The sequence below is a fragment of the Engraulis encrasicolus genome, chromosome 19 (assembly GCF_034702125.1).
Source record: "Engraulis encrasicolus isolate BLACKSEA-1 chromosome 19, IST_EnEncr_1.0, whole genome shotgun sequence".
Classification (NCBI taxonomy): domain Eukaryota; kingdom Metazoa; phylum Chordata; class Actinopteri; order Clupeiformes; family Engraulidae; genus Engraulis; species Engraulis encrasicolus.
In genome coordinates, this window is record NC_085875.1 from 18110225 (window position 1) to 18130935 (window position 20711).

Consider the following 20711-nt stretch of genomic DNA (forward strand, 5'->3'; position numbering starts at 1 on the left):
ACACACACACACACACACACACACACACACACACACACACACACACACACACACACCAGTGTGGTGTGGGAGTAATTAACCAGTGTTCTCCCCCATCCTCCTTCATGACTGACATACCCTGAGCACGGTACCATCCCACCACACTATTTGGGGCTGCCGCCTTGCACGGGTGAGGCATAAATGCAATTCCGTTGTGTGCAATGAGCACTGTGTGCTGTGGACCACTGTGTCACAATGACAATGGGAGTTTCCTGGGTGGGCTTTCACTTTCACTTAAAATACAGTGAAATCAGAATGAGCTTTACTGACAATTTGTGGACGCACGACCACAAAGAGGAACAACAAAAGCACAATCAGCATTTTTAGCTTAATGCACTTACATACTGCACAAGCGGTGATGGGCACACTTGGGTTCAGAAGGCATGGCAGCCATAGGATGGCAACTTGGAACCTTACGTCATATCGATTGCCAGGAAGAAACTCCTTATGAACCAACCATATTCCTTCCTCATCAATCATCACTGGACATACTTCACTTTTGACAGTTCTGGAAATCTTCCACCAGTAAAATACTGTTGCAAGAAGCACATATCAATGCCATAATCCTTATTGTGCACACATCTGGATGAACAAGGGAGGCGATTTCCCCATTTCTTGGTCTACTTCTTGTAACACCAGAAAGCTCAAGTGACACACGGCATTGTATCACATTACTATTCCTGTCAGGCCACCGGTGGCACCAGGCCAAACTAACTCAGCACTCCGGGAGGAGATTCAAGAACACTGTTCCAGCCTCTTCCAGCAAAACCATGTCCTTTATCTTCTAGCAGGATCACAGCAAGGTCTGTGTCTATTTGCAGGAGAGGAATATGATGCACTGCAAGTTCTCCAACTCAGATTATTACACATCATTTCCCATGACACAATCCTCAGTCTCCTCCCATAGGCTCAGTGGGCAAAAAAGCCCTGTAAAAATGTAGTCCAACAAGCTTTGAATCAGCTCATTGCAATTGAACACACATTTTTAAGAATTACTCCTATTTTGTGACCATGTCAGTCACGCTGTGGGACCCCTTTGTCCAAAGACTGATCTTAACAGAGTGCAAACCTGACAAAACATAAAAAATGAGGTCTCTGTTCAATTCACATAGGTCTCTGGGCCTGGGCCCACTTGGAGACCAGCTGTACTTGTTTTCCAGAGATGAGGAAACCTACACCGCTGGGGGCAGGTCGGTCGAGTGACCCCCACACCATTTAAACCTAACTTAAAATAACTTGTTGTATAACTCTTCTTGATCGCAACTTAACTTGTAAAATTGTCCCATTGCTGAGGGGGACACCCTGATAGGACAGGGCAGGGCAGGGTAGGGCAATTGATGTCATTGACTCACAGGCGTGTGGGCAGCGCACTGGGCGAGTCGTCCTTGCTGCGGATGATGTCGCTGCAGCGGTCCAGGGCCAGCGAGGCGCTGAGCGAGTCCCCATGGCGGTAGACCAGGGCCAGGCAGGCGGCCAGCAGGCGCCGGGTGGGGGGCCCCGGGGGGCCAGGGGAGCCCGTCAGCACCGCCAGCAGCTGCTCCACCAGCCGCTTCTGCTTCTGCTTCACCTCCGCCTGCGGGAGGGATTGAGAGTTTTTGTTTCAGACGTTTCAAGGGGAAATAAACAGCCTCCACGTAAACAAAATAAGACAATATCAACAAAAACGCACCCGACACACCTGAAAAGGAGTGAGAAGAAGTGGTGGGTGGGGAGGAGAGAGGATGGACACATACACATTAAGGAATATACACTATATAAGTGGACAAATGCAAACTAAGTAAAACACTCTCACACACACTACATGTGTACAAATATTAACATGTCACATGCCTAACTATATGTAAACACACAAGTGTGCAAATGCAAATGTGCAGGCACACATGTGAACACACACAAGCAGGTGTGTACACACACACACACACACACACACACACACACACACACACAAATACATATAATACTACACAAGTGGTCAAATGCAAACACATGTGTAAACACACACTCATACATGTGTACAAATATAAACAGGTGTAAACATACAAGTGTATTAACATGTGTAATCACTATCACAGACACGCTCACAGTCGCACACACACAAAAAGAAACAAACAAACACAAGTGTACAACATACAAACATGTCTAAGCACAGACACACAATACAGTCAGTGTGAGAGGGTGGCAGCCAGACAGCTGCTCTGTAGACAGTGCTGCGTCACAGGCTGGCCGTGGGCAGACAGAAACGGCTGTTATCGAGATGGTCACCCAAGTGGCTCTCCACAACTCCATGTCTATGTCTATGGCTTTGACTTTGACAGAGGGCCGTTTGTCACGCTGTCTGGGTCATTTTGCTGAAAGGGTCATGCTGTCTTTGACATTGCGGTGGTCCCTTGTTACCCCAGTCTTATCAGTATAACAATAATGATGAAAATGACAAGCAGCACATTGATTCATACATCACGTGTGTGTGTGTGTGTGTGTGTGTGTGTGTGTGTGTGTGTGTGCGTGCGTGTGTATTCCACCTACATGTTCATCCAAATAACCACAATGAAACTTTGTGCGTGTATATGTGTTGCGACTGGGAGGAATGCACTTCTCCATCCGCAAAGGTGCTTGGTTAGGTTCTCTCACCCGGTCTGTGGTGGGCAGCAGCTTCTTGAGGAAGCGCAGCCACTCGTACACAAACTCGGCCCTCTGGTGCTCCCCCAGCTGCCCCAGGGCCTCCTCGTTGAGGAGCAGCGTACGGGCCTGCTCCATCCTCCTCACACCACCACCACCACCTAGGGCTGGGCAATAATAAGATGATATGTATTGTTATCATGATAGAAAAGTGTCCATTGTTCCCTTTCTTCTCTACCGTTTCTATCACAATGAACTAATTATATCCATTATTACAGCTGATATACAATTTAATATGATTGAAGAACATTTTGTATTGTCACTATGCATGCTCCAAGTTCACATAAGTGTAAAAAGATGGTTTTGCGACACAAAACCATATGTAATTGTGGTATATTGTGATATCGTTATCGTGGTATAAAGTAATGTATATCGTGATGTGTTTTTTTTTCACCACTACCTCCTCTTCCTCCTCTGCGGGCTTGGCTAGTGTTGTCCAGAGTATACGGGCTGCCTCTTTCAGGGCAGCCAGATGCTGTTGGCTCCCATAACCATCATCACCACCCTGGAAATCTGACAGACATGCAGGCAGCCTAGACACACACACGGCAGAGGAAGAAAAGCAAAGAAACAAGGGTGATTTTTTTTTAAAGGACACAGAAATAGGATCGTCTAAATTTAGTCTGTGAGAGATGGCATGGTTTTGCGGACACACACACAGTGCAGAGAAGTATCTTGAGAAAAGGGATCAGACTAGGACATAATCTGACAGACAGGAATTGATACATCTTGAAGAACCTGCCTGAACCCCCCTTTTCAGGCTAACTTGGAGTCAGCCAAACTAGACAGCTTAGTAGATCTAGGCATAGCAGACAGGCAAGATAAGCAGTCACTTTGTGTAGCTGAAAGGAGGCACAAAGGAGTTGTGAATAATTCAGTATCCCTACTATCCCCTCCCTTGGTGTCATTCTGGACGCCTTTTACTTTAGTAAATAAGTTCTACAAAGGATGGCACAAGCGACGTCGACGACGACGCCAATGCATACCGGTATTCTAGTTCTAGCTTGTTACCCTAAAAACTGCAGTCAACAACCTTGAGCAACTCGTCTCCGCCTAGTTTAGCCACCCTATCAAACATTCATATGCGGGTTTTCTGTGGGTCCTTGGCTCCTTCTAAGCACTCCAGCTAAGTTAGCAGCGGCCACAGTGCTACTGAGACATTTCATCAGATCGTACTCACAGGGCCAGACTCCACTTTTTGCGGCATTACTCCAAAGAGCAAGAATATACTCAAGAACAAACAATAAAGTGCTAGCTGGGTGACAACAGGCGTCTGGTCTAGTGCACTAGAACCCTTGGTTGCATGTGATCATGCGGAGAAGAACCTCCTGTCCTGCCTGCTGTGCTGGGAGGACCACCAAACTTTTGTTCCCCCCACAGGCCCACACAAACTGACTGGTATACGGAAAATGCATGTAGAATATATTGTCTCATGCCCAAGTCTTTCACACCACAGGTCTCAGTACTGCATCCCATCAACTGTACTTGTGCCACGTAACGTAAAAGGTGTTTAGCCAGCTAACAAACATTACTAAAGACGAGCCATGTTAAATCACTCATGCAGCTACGATTAACCTCATCAAGTTAAAACATCATGATTTGTCAAGTCTGAAACAAAAACACAAGAAAGAGCACCAAGCAAAGATGGTCATGAAGCCTACATACGAGTCTTTCTAAAGGAACAACAAAATAGTTTTGTTTCGTCCACAAAGCACTGACGTTTGATGCCGCTAAAACCCGCTAACGATGGCAGCCCATTTCAAATTCACAATACAAAAAAAGACTTGCTCTGTATGTATGGGCGATTGTTAACTTTTCTGTGGGCTGTTTTTGTGGGACCCATTCACTTCTTGTTGTCAGACAAGACATTGAAGCAGTCGGTCTTGTTGAAATACGGAGACCCTTGGCCAGACTAGCCAGCTAACAACTCAGATCCACAGATGACATTACACAGGGCTAACTTAAACGGGCTAGGGATCCACAACCAACTTAGCAGAGTAGCCTACTACAGCCAGCTTTATGTGAGACCGATATAAGCCCACCGGCGAGAACTTGAAAAGCTAATAAATGAGCATGTTACCTTGCATTGGATCTTTCGCTCCTTTGTATCAGCTTCCATCCATTTGGAGAGGTACCGGTGTGTTTGCTAATGTGGATAGTTCTAGCGGCAGCTGCCACCGTGTCGACTGGTCAGAAGGGAGACCGACCCTCAGTGGGATCGACTCTCGCAGACGCGTCGAGTGTCTACTGGAGGTAGTGAACTACCCACCAGTTCGTGGGTCAGGATCCCCGAACTTGAAAACATTCACCAAACAGTACAATTTCTTTCCGAAAAATAAATTTATTTATAAAGACCGTGGCTGCTACATGTGGTGTCATGTGTTCGTGGAGACTATTCCCATTTAGCTGATAGAAATAAGCATGGGTCTCAATAAATTCAACACAAATATTTCATCAAAGCAAAGGGACCCCAACTCGTGTCTCACACCAAAGGTAAGGACAACTCAGCCATGCCCAAATGACAATTATTGAACTGTCTGATGGATGGATGGATGGCTGGATGATGCATGGAGTAGATTTCCACACACAATCATTCTCATCCACAATTTTTGAAGGGAAAGAGCGCCATCTGCTGCCTAGAAATGTTGTTCAGTGTAAGTATGGCATATCACATTTTGAGAAGTCTGTTAAACTGGTTGTTGTTCTACCTTGTTTGGAAAAAAAAGGAAAACCAATATACACACAACTTTTTCCCAAATACGAAAGCTTCAAACATCAGGTTTGCTATTCATTATTTTAAAAATTATGCGAAATTACATTACACAAAAAAATTCTCAGATACTGAAAAGATATTAAGAATTCGAGTCACTGCAATTCGCAGAACCTGAGTTGTTAGAACTTAATAACATGAGTGAGCGGATCTTCTGCATTCAGGTACATGTTCTGTTTCTGGCCATATACACCACACTGGACGACACATTTAGCCTCCATGCTTTTCTTCGAAGATGCCACCGCTTTCTCACACTGTGTCACAAAATTCCTGTACAGCCGTATTCCTTTTGAGGCATCGATTTTCTCTGAATACTCAAACTGTCCATTTTTCAACGTTCCTGACAGTGACTCCTGGGGAACAATGATAACATTCCCAGGAAGATCAAGCACCGACGTTGGTTCTCCTTCTTTCACACGGAACAACTTGACCCCCAGCAACACTTTCACTAGAGACAAAGGGAATCCAATTGCTTATGAGGTCATTTATTTTCACGGGTATTCATAGAAAGTCACAATTCATTTCAAAATGACATTCAATTTTTGACATTTGATCTCCAACTTACCCATTCTTGGTATAATGTCTTCTGTGGCATCTTTGAAGAAACTCACATATATCACCAGACCAGTATTTATCTACAAAACAGAACACCGAATGTGAAAACGCTGCGTTTTTTTCCAGAGATTTTTACTCTATTCCACAGGGGAGGTCAATCTATTCAACTTCATAAAAACCACTAGTACATCAAATAATGTGAGAGTGATTAACAAAAAAATACACAGTGACTTAAAGGAGTATATAATATGCATCCTTCCTCCTGCAAAATGCCTTACCCTTGTGAAACTGCGACGGGGACGGGCGGCATTGGACGATTTTGTCTTCTCAAGTATGCAGTCAGTACAGACTTGCAAAACTGTCCTTGCTTTCAAAGGTCTGGACTTTTCCCTCACTGGCGGGCCATTACCTGAAATAATCTGGGGCCTGAAACATCAATGCAGTAAAGTCAAGTCAAATCAAGTGTATTTTGTCAAAAATCTATGCAACAGGGTTAGCAAAGAAGTTTGAAATTGCATTTGACCAGTCTCCAATGTGCAATTAAACTAAAACATAAGACATTGACGATAATGACTCTCTCTCTCTCTCTCTCTCACACACACACTCACACACAGCAATAAATGTGAGTCAATGTACGTTGTGAAAGTTGACTGATATGGGTGGTAGAGACTAGAGACATAGTAAAGGGAACTAAGCTATAGTTTAGAAAATACCAGAGGCAGACGTCGTAGGTTCAGAAAGTAAAAGGCTCATTATTGAAATCACCTGTGCTGAAAGCACACAGAAAATGGAAATGCATGGCAGGAGTTTTATTTTCTCAATCCGGTTTGTCCATTTCTGAAAAATAACTTACGTTTTTGAAGGTCTTAATGCGCGGGGTGTGCCGCCACTTATTTTGATAATCTTCTGCTGAGGAGGTCCAGCACTGTCCAGAGGAGCGCTCCTCTTCAAAGGCATACCAGGGGCCAACCTCAGCACAACCATAGCAGGCTTTGTGGTTACAGTTGGATTGAGGACCTGAGACGAGGAAGGACTTGAAAGAGAGAAGAGCATTAAAGAGTTTAGAGTTTTTAAATACTTTTTACACTGATAAAGAACTGACTGAAAAATCATGTCTACTGTATATCATTCAAAGGTCCTACTGTGAAGTTTTGAAATGGATACGACATAGGGCCAAAACATACCAAGGCGGAACGGAACGGTCGCAGGACGGACGCGGTCTTTCTGCTTAGTTTTGGCCGGCGTGCTTTTCTCTGCCTTGCACACTGACAGCGTCGGCGTGCGCGGCCAGTCCTATTCAAAACCCTAGCCACAGCCAAAGCTAGCATGCTACTTTGCCATTCATTTGAATGAGACACCGCCGGTCGCCGGCGTGAAAAATACGCTCGAGTTCTATTTTCCAAATGCAGCGCGGCGCGGAGCCGGCTCCCGCGCCGCTGACGCCCGACTACCGCCTGTTGGTGTGTAAGGACAGATAGGTTTCAATGTATTTTCACCGACGCCGGTAAAAAACGCGGCCGTTCCGCGACGCTTTACCGCCTTGGTGTGTCAGACCCCATAGTGTAAATAGGATCAGTCACCTGGGAAGAGTCTTCAGCACAACCATAGCAGGCTTCGTGTTCACAGTTGGATTGGGGACCTGACTCGAGGAAGGTCTTGAAGAGAGAAGAGCATTTGACACTTGTTTTTAAATACTTGTTACACTGATAAGGAACTGACTCCAAAATCACGTCTACTGTATTGTCATTCAAAGGTCCTACTGTGAAGTTTTGCAATGGATACGACATAGTGTAAATAGGATCAGTCACCTGGCTTGGAGTACAGCACCGCGTTGTACATCTTTGACAATGGATTGAATTGGAATAGGTCTGGCTGGTATTTGAAAAGTAAATGTCTTCTTCCCTGACGGGACATAAGGCTTCGACGATCTGCCTTCATCTGGTTTTTTAATGCTGGAGGTAAATATATATATATATATTAAAACAACATTGATTGGTGCAGCACACGCCACCAGAAAAAATGTTGAAGGTTTGTAAAATGTTGTCTTCCAGTACAAAGTCCTAATGAGAAATAGTATAACAAACAACTTCAATACAGAGAATGCTGTATTGGTTCCCACTTCGATAAACAATTAGATAGATATATTTTATTTATTTATTTTGTCACTTTATTGACCAGTGCCCACCTTAAAGCCGGGATCGGGCTAAGAGGTTCGTGATCACTGCCCTCTGGGCTGGCCAGATTGGCAAATGACTCTTCTGGCTGTGGGTCAGGGGGGTTGCGCGTTGGGGGGTTGCGCGTTGGAGAGCACACCTCACACTTCTCCACCCACCAGCGCACGTCAGCCTTCAGCGATCCCCAGTAGAAGTGCTTGGAGATGAGCTTGATGCACTTATTCGCCTCCAGGTGGTTCATGTTGTTGTGGTATTCTGAGAGCGTAGCATGGACCTCCTCTCTGGTCCTCAACACTTTGCGTCGGTTTTTCTGGTTTCTGACGAAATAGAGGACGCCATCTGGAGCATACCACAGATAAAAAAAAATGATATATATATTTTAAAAAGGGTTGTTTTCCTTGTGGTAAATCTAAGTATGTTAGTTAATTACAGTCCAATGCAAAGTATACAGTCTTCGGTGTACATTACATCTTCATACACATCTTTGTCATCTCCTCGACCCAGGACATTATGTTCCTGCCAGCATACATAGTCTTAGTTTGGAGTAAGAAAGCACACAATATATATGGATTTTGGTTGAATCCAGAGGATCCTGGCTGACGTTATTTGTGAAAATCACCACATGACACATTAAACTGAGCTGTAAAAGCAAAACAGCAGTGATTCTCACACCAGCTGAATCATTAACTAGAAATGCACTCTGCCAGTGCAGACCTCCGCCAAGGAAGCTGTTTGATAGAACATTTGACTATGTTACACCCTATTTTTTTTTTTCAATTCTTTCGGTCTTCTTTTTGTGGAGTTAGAAACTGGAATGTCAAAATTTGCCCTGTCCTTCAGCTCAATTTGCGGTCACTAGGGGTGTCTAGATTTCCAGGCAAACAATGGTGAAGAATCTTTAAAAAAAAAAAAAAAAAATCCTGGTTCCGGATCGTGATCAGGATCACCACTAAAATCTTGTTCCTTTTGTCATTTCCAATAACTTCACAATGTTTCATACTTTTTGAGTTATCCTGCTGACTAAGACAAACAGACAAACAAACAGAGAGACAAACCAACATGACAGAAAACATAACCTCCTTGGCAGAGGTAAATACAATAAAGAGGTTTGACATACCATTTACAGCAAATCCTTTACAGTGTCTTCGTAGTGTGTTTCTCTCTACGCCATTCAGTCCTGGAGGATAGTCTCCGGATCTCAAGAACTTGTGCACAGCATCGTATTTCCCAAAAAAGGTGCTCCGGGTGTTTTCCAAGCTGCTTTCAACATCACAGCCACCTGCGCCCTTTCGTATGTGGAAAGCGGTGAAAAATTGGTTAAATATGTGATATCATTGGACAATATCATAGACAAAACTGAAAACACTAAATGTCATATATTCAGCCTTTTCTGCATACGTTTAAACTAGCCACTATCTTAGTACAGGATTTCTATGTTTTGGTATGTGGTTCTTCACAGTATCAGTACAGATATTGCTTTGCTGCTACCTGAAGGATGACTTGCATATCGCATTGTCACTAACTGGTATTCGGTCAAGCAACATTATTACACCTGTATAACGATGGGAGTGACCGAACTAAATGGCATATCTCCTCCAGGGGTAGACAAGGCAACATCTCATGCTCTAGATCCATGAGGTAAGATTTTTGTGGATACAAAAATTGACTTTACTCGCCATACCTCCACAGGTGAATTTCCAAGCAACAGAGTGGGAACGGAGTGGCTTTTCAGCAGCTTTTCTCGGCTCTTGAACTCAAAGCAGTCCTCAGTGAAGTGGACACTACAGACCACTGATCTAGTGGTTGGGGACCAATTGCTTCTCTGTGTGTTTTTGGTCCACTGGCTGACCAACTGAGGATCATCAAATGGAAACCTGTGTATGCATGCAAAAATGCCCAGGTCATACGATGTAGCATTATGTACTTACACTGCATCACAGTGCTAGTTTTAGGTCAATATCAGTCCAAGAACAACTATTACCAATTTTTCACACGTGTATCACTGCCCACTTTTTAGGCACACCTGTCCAACTGCTCATTGACACACATTTCTAATCAACCAATCACATGGCGGTAACTCAATGCATTTGGGCACATAGACATGATTAGTGATGGCAAAATGAGGCCTCCTGAGGGTTTCAAGCCAAAAAGTTCCCCAAATGGTTAATTTCTCGAAGCCTCAATGAACAGTTCTTGCTGGCGCCATCTGCCGTGCAGTGCAATGGCACAGCAGACATTGATTTCATTTAAAATTGTATTTGTATCCGTTTCAATAAATGTGATAGGGTGTGTGTATGGAATTGACATGCGGAGTGTTTCACAATCACTCAAACACATGATAAGTTTTACGCTGTCCCTGTGGTCTCGTGGGAGTGAGAGAGCATCATTTTGTGGAACTGAGAGTGAATGGCCGTAAACACAATAGGACAATGCATGGCATCCAATTAAACGTACAGGAAAGAAACGTAATGTGTATGTAATGTGATGTGAATGATATTTACGAGTGTCCCTTGAATTACATTTCAATCACCTGTTCACTACTCGGATTCAAACTTACAATGTAAACAGTGGCACTCTGTCCCCTTCAACACTTGCCCAGACTGGCAGCTGAATTCATCGTTTACTTTAACAGACAGCTACCCTAAGTAATTAATCATTAGTTAGTATAATCACACTGTCAGGTTGCGACTGCAAGGATTGGAACCTATGATCGTGTGATTGCTGGTCGAGCAGCTTAACCGCTGCGCCAGGCTCCTCAACACAGTTTGCTTTGTTTCTCATCATGTAGTCAACAGCAGCCAACTTGTAAACACTATTAAAATCAGCACAAAACCTATAATAAATAAAACATGGCTGCTCTTGTATTTAGCTGCCGACTGAACTGCTGTCCCACTTTGTATGGCAAGGTAGGACTAAAGCAAATGTCCACCTCGTCTTTGAAAAGCATCTCACTTTGAAAGTCTACTTCAAAAGGAAATTGAGGAGGTGCATGCCATATTTGGACATTTGGGTCATTCTAAGAACTGAATTTATTTTATGGTGGAACCAAATCACAGTTCCTACATACCCTCAACACACACAACAAAATGAAACGGCCATGCTCCTCGGAAAATGTGAGGCCTCGGCTGGCATTGTCGCATGTTTTTTACGTTGACGACGCACGTGTCGAAGCAAGGTCTCATATTTTACGACCACTTTTGCTCGACGTAGGCTCTGTGGCGTCGCTTCAAGTTTACCATCACTACACATGATCAAGACGACCTGCTGCGGTTCAAACTGAGCAAACGAGGACAAAATGACGTGCCATGGTTGTTCCCGTCAACAACCATGGTATGGTGTAGGACTTTTTATTCTCATCTTTAGTTGAGATGTTCTTGAGCAAGTAATTTAACCCAAATTTGTACATGCCATTGTACCTAAAAACTGTAAGTTGCTGTGGAAAACATTTGACAAGTGAGTTATGATGCCAGCCTTTTCTCTCTCTTGACAAAACAGAAGCCTCCTTTTTGACCAGCTAAACTGAAATTTCGCCAGCATTTGGCTGGCTGACAGGTGTTAATTTATAGTCCTGAATGCAATATTTAGGAATGACTTTAAAAATGTGCTGTTGTTAAGACATCATGATCTGCTTACCGGTGAAAGCTCAGACCCAAGCTTCTCTCTACCGGCCCGTTGAAGTTGTTGCAACCATTGACAGAGCAGTGAAAGTTCCGCCTTGAATCGTCCCTCGCCAGACACCGCTTGCAGTTGCCAACCCACATTCGCACATCCTTCATCATGGTCCCCCAGAAGAAGTGGAAAGCAATTTTGCCCGTGGTGTGTTTCACACCGTAATGACCACTGTTGTCGTGAAATTGTCGGAGCACTTCATTGACCTGTGTTCGGCTTCGAAGCACTCTTCGCTGTCTGTCTCCGTAACGATAAAACAGAACGCCGTCTGCACAGGAGGAAATTGGGATTGCCAATAAGCAACACATTTGGTTCAAAGTGAGAGCAAGCAGTGGGCCCCAAGGGGGGAGTCACAGGGAGAAGGGGGCCATTTCATAAAATGTTGCGATATACTTTCATATACAGTACATATAACATTACAGACATTGGTGGTAATAGTATTTGCTTTTATGGCAAGGTGTTGAGAAGGATAGAGCGAGGCGGTGCTTAGTTGCCATTTGGGGGCATTAGTCCATTCAATTTTTTAATACTATATTTCTTCAAAAAGGTTGAGAACCACTGAACCACTGGGAGCCACTAGTTGAATACAATGCCAATGGTGTTGGTGTACAATACCTTCCAAAAAGAATTTCTTTGTCAGCCTCCTAATGGTCATCTTCAGGGTCTTTGTAGCTTCCTTTGGATACGTGTGGGTGGTCAGGAACTTCTCCACTGCATCATACCTAAACATACAAAGCGGATTCCAAAAACGTTGGGACACTTGGTGTTTTATGAATAAAATCAAAATAATGTCATTTTCAAAACATTCAATCTGTTAATAAGATTTGACAATTGAACAAAGACAACATATCAGTGGTGAAATCCAAGCAGAATTTTTGTTTTCAGGAATATATGTGCTCATTTAAAATTTCACCCTTGTAACAAATCCCAAAAAGGTTGGGATAGGGCCAATAAAATGCTTTTAAAGTTGGATAAGACAAAAGACAAGACAAAGGAAGAAACTTAGTTAAATACTTTGTCTGATGACGTAGTTTTATATACATATATATATTTATTTATTTTTTCTGAGTGAGACATGATTTCAGCAGCTCAACTGATAGGTGTGTTCCTTAATATCTGGCATAGCCTGACTGCAAGCTGATCATTTTATCACCTGTTAACTCCTATGATGTAACCACACTGTTAGAACATAGTAGAGAATGCAATTTGCCATCCTTACGTGCAATATCTAAAGGTTGCACTCCAAAATATAATACCTTGGTGGCTATGTATGCTGTTTCAAATTGGTTAATATCATTCAGCATTCATTTTAACACTCTACATAAGTAAGAAGACCATAAACCAAGGTGCTACTGCACCTCCTTACCATCATATACGCTGTCTTTCAGATTGATCGCTATATCAAGCTGAAATATTCATCCTCTGTGTAACCTGGAGAGTGCATGACTCCAGCGTTTTAAAAAAGGATAAAATATTTTCCATTTGGTAATCAGAGGACAGTTTCACAAGTCTCCTGGGTCGATCTACAATTGTACTTGCCTCATGCAACACTATTAAATGTCTGCATCGTGTGCATTTACCAAGTGTTGTGTTTATGCTCATTTTTTCCAACAGCTGTCATTTTTCAAGTGTCATTGTATGCTTATTGCCAATGGGTATTTCATGATTGATCTCGTAACTCATACATTGACTTCACATAACCCTACATTACAGACATGGGCGTTATATGCCTGCAATTTTGATAATTCAATCTTTCTGTGTAATAGATCAGTAATTAGTCCCTCAACATCTTCGCTTCTGAGTGACACAGCCTCTCTGTAATGGTCTTTCATTTATGCAACCATATTGGCAGCCAATAAAGTTCCTTTTATGATGTTCTTAATTGTGTTATTTTTTAGAAATATCTAACTATTACAACATGTCCCAACTTTTTTGAGATTTGTTGCATGGACCATTTTTTAAATGAAAACATATTTCCCTCAAATCAATACTTTTGTTGGCTTTAACAGTTGATATGTTGATCTTGTGTTATTGGTAATCTTATGCATGGATTGAATGTTTTGCAAAGGGTAGCATTTTGCTTTTATTCAAAAAACAAGCGTCCCAACTTTTTTGGAATCCTCTTGTAGTATCATTCCCATATGAAAAGCTCGTTTTAAAACAGCACACTGTATGCTGTTCTATTTTCTCTTTATTTTTTGGAGCAAACTTTGTCTTCATATTGATCAAGTTTTCCTGCCTTTCTCTTTATTTTTTGGAGCAAACCTTGTCTTTTCATATTGATCAAGTTTTCCAGCCTTATACCTGCACCTGGACGACTGAAGGGTTGTGCACAAGGACTTCCAAGCACTTTGATAACATCACTCCGTCGCATCACTTTTTGACTCATTGACCAGTCGGCAATATTTACATTACTTTACACTTAGCTGACACTTTCTATCAAAAGCGACTTACAGCTATTTAGATACAGGATACTGGGTACAGGGAGAAATCCTGGGTTGTGTTCATACTAGTACAGCACTTCGAGGGCTTTATAATATTTGAAGTGGCCCCTCGGACGAAAAAGGTTTCCAACCTCTAGTCTAGGTATAAGCAGTTGTGTCAACATGACACACAATGGATATATGCCCTTGGTGTCAAATTAAACCGGCTGGTGAAATGGCATGGAAAAGTGACGCCAGGGGCTTGACACTGTGCGGTCATACCAAAGACAGTAGATTAGAATAAGAGGATTAAAACTCTGCCCACCCAATGCAAAGGAGTGTCCTCAAGTTTGGACATCTAAGGGGGGCATTGTCCCCTCCTTCGCCTTCTCTTTTTGTGGTGTTTGGACTGGAGGCGGCTTGCACAAGATGTGGGCTACCGCCATCAACAGCACTTATGGGAACTCCATTTATTCTCAACTGTAAGACTCCAAAGGTCTCCTGAAGGGGCATTCACCTGACATCACATGGAACCCGGAAAAGTATGAGCCTGAAGTATCTTACTGTAATCTACTCTCTTTGGTCATACCTAGAGAAGGTTGACTCCTTCCGGCGTTGGGAGCGGTTCTCCCACACAGGATCACCACCAGCCTCCTTCTCCCGCCTCTCTGGGTTCCCTGCGTACGGGTGCTCTATGTGTTCTTCTTCTGGGTTGGGGGGAAGGCCATCGTCCTCCTCCTCCTCCACCTCCACCTCCTATTAAAGGCCATAAAGATGATCATTTTCGTAATCAAATCCATCCAGGAATGTTCCGTAACCCATTTTGTTTTGCAGTGGTTCTGAACCTTTTTACCCCCCCAAGGGATCTATACTTTAACCATTATAAAATTTGATAACACCACCACGGTATGCTGCACGAAAGGCATTGGCCACAAACACTCTGCTCCTCGTGAAAACTGACTAAATCATATCTATTCAATTAGATACAGTATGTAATGTAGACCTTACATTTTATTGTGTCATTACATATACATTCAACGAGTTCTCCTTTATTTAACATATTAAATCACATTAAAGTCATAAAACCTCTTAAAATCAAGAGGGCTTCACAACCCCCCTGTGGATACTCATAACTGCCTTGGGCCCAGGTTGGGAACTACAATGTATTGCATCATGAACTGCTGACTTGTTTCCATCTACTACTATATTTTTAAGGTGCACTGTGTAGGATTGTGGCCAGAGTAGGTATTGCAGCCATGATGCTCATTGAAACTGTGCTGTTTGTTGCCAAATTGATCTTTTGATGAGGGCAGAATTCTCCCGTACCCACTTAAGTCGGTTTTACACGAGCACCTTTTACCCGCTTTCATCTTGAGCATATTCTCCCCTCTGGAACGTCGCCACACCCTTCGCGCTTAACTCTGAAAAACAGCGTGTAGCCCAACATGGGCGTGATATATGGTAAATGAGGGATGAGTCCCCGCCAAGTTCATCAGTTGTGGCTACCAAGAAACCACGGAGCATGGACTTTCAGATCAACCATGTGAAAACCTCGGCAGTCCATTGAGATCCAAAAACTGAACTTTAACTTTGAATTTAAAACCATGTCCAAAAAGTTGTTGTGCAAAAGCATTTCAAAATCTAACCTCCGCTCCTTTTCACAAACACAAGGCGAGTAGTGGAGGTGAGATAATGAGATGGAAACGCGATGGGTCCCATTCGCGGGAACTGCAGCTCAGCGTTTTGGAGCACAGCAACAGGTTGATTGAAATAGTACACATCATGAAACGTTTGTTAAATGGTGTTTGATGTGTTGCCTACACAATACCGGAGATTACAAACTTATTTAAAATGCTGGTCATTGCCTCTTAATTCCCACAGTAACAAACATTGTATATGCTAACTTTTAAAAGCGCTTTTCCACGTCTCCCACAGCAGCAATGTGACATTAATATTATGTAAGAGGGCAGAAAAGGACCCTTCCATTGATACCCACTTATCCTTACATTCTACAAAGCGATGTCAATGCAAATATTGATTGCAAACGTGTGTGCAAAACCTGAGACTTTATATTCTGTCGCAGACATGGGATTTGGGCATGGACATGCAATGCCAAGCCAGGACTTAAACACGCAGCTGCTGGGGTGTAAGAGGGACAAAAGCGCCATTTACAGGCTTTTGATTGCATTTTCGGAAGTGTGCTCTCTGCTGTTCATGAGAGAAACAGCAGATTCTGTCGCAGAAATGGCAGAAACTCGCAGCGTGAGTTCTACAGATGTATAAAAATAGAAAGCCAAACACGACTGCTGTATACTGAACGTCTGACTTATGACTTGTCACAATGAAACATAGATTTTTGTTGTAGCCTACATTAGCCTACCAGATCATTCCAAGACCATGTGAGAGCATTGTTCTGGTTGCAGAATTTATAAATAGATCGCCGAACACAACGTGCTTCTGAACAAAGTAAACAATTGTTTCACTGAACAACATTTAAAGGAGAAGATAAAATAACTCTCTAGGACATTTTATTATCCTCAAAATGATGCAGGATCCATTCTGTAGTAGCCTACAGTAGCTGTAGCCTCTCTTCGCAACTCCTGCTTTGTCTGCCTACCTGCATGGTCGCTGGTGGCGCACGGCAAGTTACAAAAAATGTGGGGTGCACGAACTCGTGCCGCGCCAGCCGCGTGTGACGTCATTTTGGGTCACGTGACGGAGCGCGACATCGTCGCGAGTGAGGTATGAAGGAGGTTAGCGCCAGTCACGCCAAGTATGAATCCGCCTTAACGTTCCTCATAGCAGCGGATTACCGCTCATACTTTACCGTACTCGGGCGCTACTAGCCAAATAGGCGGGTAGGTATTTTTTTCTACTAGCCAAAATTATTTTTCACCCGTGTTTGGCGGGTTGGCGTGTGTTAATTTAGAGCCTTGATTATTATTATAAACAGCAAGTGATCACTGGTTACCTGCTGAGAGTTGGAGGCCATGGGCACAGTGGGGACTGCATCTGGTTGAAGAGACACCTTTCCTTCAGAGCGATCAAAGCAGTCCTCTGTGAAGTGCTTGGAGCACAGAAAAGACTGTTGTGTAACAGACCAGAGGTCCCGTTTGGCATAGGTGACCCAAACGTGAAGCCGGTCCATATGGTAAATAGGGAACCTGGCAATAGAAAGGATGTAACAAATAGTGGTGAAAAAAAAAAAGTATTTCAAATGTCCCACTCTAAAATGACATTTTTTGTCTTTGTATGCAGCAAAGCCAGACTCGACCAGTTCACCATTTATCTTATTGTGCTGAACTATACAACATGCAATTATCATATCATCTGTATTGTGTCTAAAGGAAAACACTAGCAACAGTGATAACTCACTTATGAAATGTCAGGCTCTCATCTTGACTAGTTGAATCACATCCATAACAGAGGCAGTACGGTTTCGATAAGGCACTGATCCATGCCGCACGTCTCTTTTTAATGCATATCGGGCACTTGTTAATCCAGTCTTCGACATCCTTTCTCATTGATTTCCAGTGGTGACCCTTCCTCAATCTACTGAGTAGCGGTCTACTGTTGATGTGGTTATTGTCATCGTGTAACTGTTTGAGAACAGACTGAACTTCCTCCACACTGCGCAGGACTCTGCGATGCTTTAGGCCATTATAATGCCAGAGGCAGCCCTCTAGAATAGGAACATGAAAAGTAATCGATGAATATATGAAGAGCTCTTTTCCAAAATGAGATATATCCACGTACGTGGATAGGCCTATATCTCATTTTGGAAAAGAACTCTTGATACGTATTTTTCACATTGCTTAAAACTGCGGACTGAATTGCTGTGTCTCAGATGGTGCACTTGTGTGCTTCTGGCACTATGTTTCACAACGTAGGCCTAATTAATATGCCATGCGCACTGAAATATAAGCACTGAAGTGCACAAGTGCACAGTTTGAGATCCAGCAAATGACTCGTGACTAATGTCATTATCTTTCTTTTCTTGCAGACATGTAGGCGCCTTCAAGGTTTATCCTTTACATTTCTCAAAACAAAACAACTAAATGTAAGAGTAGATTGAATAATAATAATAAAAAACATAATTAATGTAATGCATCTATTAGACATGGTACAATGTTACTGTGTTATGCTCCTAACCTTTCCAGAAGAACCTTTTGCTCAATTTTCTTATGCGCACGGGTTCCTTTTGGTCTTCTCTGTGCCTGCCAAAGCGTAGGTATTGCTCCACATCACTATAATCCTGAAATTGCATCCTGGGCACGTGGTAACAAACCGTCTGAACCCAGATCAGGGGACCTAACATCAAAGAAGCAACTAAGTCAGTAAGTAGCACAAGCCAAACAGGTGAGCAATTTAGGATGTATTCCAAGAACCTGACTCAGTAGTAAGGTAGAGTTAACTCATTGATGCCTGATGTTGCATTGCACAACATTGGCCTTGACGCCTGGAGCTGCATCACGCAACATTCAGGCTCATGATATTTGAGACAACTTTATTAAACGTTTTTATAGGCTTTAGGGCAGCTTTTCTTTAAAAGGGCTTAGGCATACAGCACCCTTTTTGCAGGTGCCTTGGTCATCAGGTTAACAGGCAGTGGAAGTCATCTAATAGAAGAGCATTCTTCCTTTTCTTAAACTAATGATGACTGTGGGCTACCTATTTTCAGGTTTACCACTTCCTGCAGGTTAACTTTATCCAGGTTAGTTAACCATGTTTTTGTAATATCCCCCGAGTGAAATCTGTTTACAACTAGGGATGCATGAATATGACCTCATCTGTCCTCTGACCACCTGTAGGCCTAGGACAGGACTGATGTGTGGTGAAGGAAGATCAACTAGAAGTTTTTAAATTATTTCAAAATGACAAGCCCTCATCATGAAAGAAACGGCGATCCATATTAACATTTAAATATTCGTGTTTCTCGGTGACCGTGGAATTATTGCAACAATTTAAGGCAAATATCTGACTTTGCTAGTCCAAGCCAAACAAACAGATTAGTGGTGCAAAACAAACTCGCATCTTAACGTAAACCAAATCCTGCGATGTTACAGTGCTGCTATTTCCCCCCTCAGACTTGAATTTTATTACAAATCTAAATATCAGAGTTTGGTTCAGAAGAGATGGGAAACATTCGCTCTGTAACAACATTTGGTAAACCCTGCGTCAGAGTAGTTACAGGTCAATAACAAGCAATGCATACTTCTCTACCATACACTATCCACCGAAAACACTGCAGTGGAACAAATTTTATATTTTGCGCATGAGTTACCACAATTAACAATGTAATTATTCGTCAAACGTTTTAAATAAAGTATAACAAAGTACCTTCGCGTATCGTACAGATTCTGTCTCCAAGCTCAAACTGGCCAGCATTTCCGTTTCCTGGAGACTTGTTTTCATCGGCGTTTATTTGGCTCTTCACTGCCACCATGCGTCTTGGGGGGTAAAACTCACTAAAGGCACCGCGTGCATTCCTATAGACTTGCGTCCTCCACTTGTGCTTGTGGCCCCCTACCAAGGGAGTATTACGTGATGACATCAATCACTGACAACAGCATTATATTCCAATATCTCGCAAAAGCTAAATCTTTTTTTTTTTCATTTGCAAACTGGATGGTGAATAAAGAATAGTCCCCAAAAATATTGTGGCTAGGCTGACAGTGGGGAAATGTAATTGTTTTCTCCACAGAGGCAGGGCGTCAGCAAAATATGAGGCCACAAGTATAAGTGGAGGACGCAAGGTCGCATATTGGAATGCACAAAGGAGGCAAAAGCAAAATGTGTTTACCAAATGATAGTCAACCCACAACAATTTAAGTTAACATTTTTATTCTTCATTTTATTTACACATAGCCCAAACAACTGCATCATGACAGCTACAGAAACAAAATCAATAAATATGTGTCAAAAACACATTTTGAATGACTAGTCTTTGCACAAAATGAAACCACGCAGTGTCTAGAATTCCACAATGTGAATGAATGCAGGCTTCCCACTCTTTTTCAAAAATCATTTTCCAGGATATTTCCAGGACATTTCCAGGACTATTTTTGGATAATTTGGATAATAAATAAAACATGATTTTTGAGTTAGTTCAGTGTGTGTGTGTGTGTGTGTGTGTGTGTGTGTGTGTGTGTGTGTGTGAGAGAATTTGAGTCAGTGCAAGTAGAGTGTGCAAACACGATGCAGTGTAGGGGGGAGGGGGCGCTATCAGTGCGTGTGCGCGTGTTTGTATCAGTAGGTGCGATCGAGATGTGTCAACGCATGAATGCGCATTTAGACAGCAATGCACCCTGGATGGAAAATGCTGCATGACGGTTAGATTTCCTGTCAAACTTCGAAATTTCGTCGACGTTGCGTTGACGAGGTGACATGTCACATGGTGTAAAA

General features: G+C 42.8%; 2 protein-coding genes across 4 annotated transcripts in view; both read right to left on the reverse strand.

Annotated features, from left to right (window-relative positions):
- Positions 1-5396, reverse strand: part of heatr5a (HEAT repeat containing 5a) — a 60132-nt gene extending 54736 nt beyond the window's left edge. For all 3 annotated transcript variants that reach the window (XM_063183740.1, XM_063183741.1, XM_063183739.1), the window contains exons 1-4: positions 4796-5396; positions 3116-3248; positions 2668-2822; positions 1392-1612 (exon numbers count right to left, since the gene is read on the reverse strand). In XM_063183740.1, the coding sequence (XP_063039810.1) occupies positions 1392-1612; positions 2668-2793 (347 nt within the window). In that variant the 5' untranslated portion in view covers positions 2794-2822; positions 3116-3248; positions 4796-5396. The remainder of the gene's footprint in view (positions 1-1391; positions 1613-2667; positions 2823-3115; positions 3249-4795) is intronic.
- A 211-nt stretch (positions 5397-5607) lies between these two features.
- LOC134435248 (uncharacterized) lies at positions 5608-19720 on the reverse strand. Its single transcript, XM_063184125.1, has 11 exons — positions 19647-19720; positions 18459-18617; positions 17682-17988; positions 17278-17470; positions 14896-15062; positions 12499-12605; positions 11848-12151; positions 10919-11026; positions 8226-8531; positions 7000-7073; positions 5608-5933 (listed from the first exon to the last, which is right to left on the reverse strand). The coding sequence occupies exons 2-11, from the start codon at positions 18571-18573 to the stop codon at positions 5608-5610; spliced, it is 2007 nt and encodes a 668-aa protein (XP_063040195.1). The 5' UTR covers positions 18574-18617; positions 19647-19720.
- Positions 19721-20711: the final 991 nt, after the last annotated feature.

Excerpts from the sequence above, each read along its gene's own strand:
- LOC134435248 (XM_063184125.1), bottom strand. The coding sequence starts at position 18,573 with ATGCAATTTCAGGATTATAGTGATGTGGAGCAATACCTACGCTTTGGC. Across the intron at positions 17,989-18,458 it reads CAAAAGGTTCTTCTGGAAAG|AGGGCTGCCTCTGGCATTAT; the intron begins GTTAGGAGCATA and ends TTCCTATTCTAG. Across the intron at positions 8,532-10,918 it reads CAGCAATCACACGATCATAG|AAACCAGAAAAACCGACGCA; the intron begins GTTCCAATCCTT and ends CTATTTCGTCAG.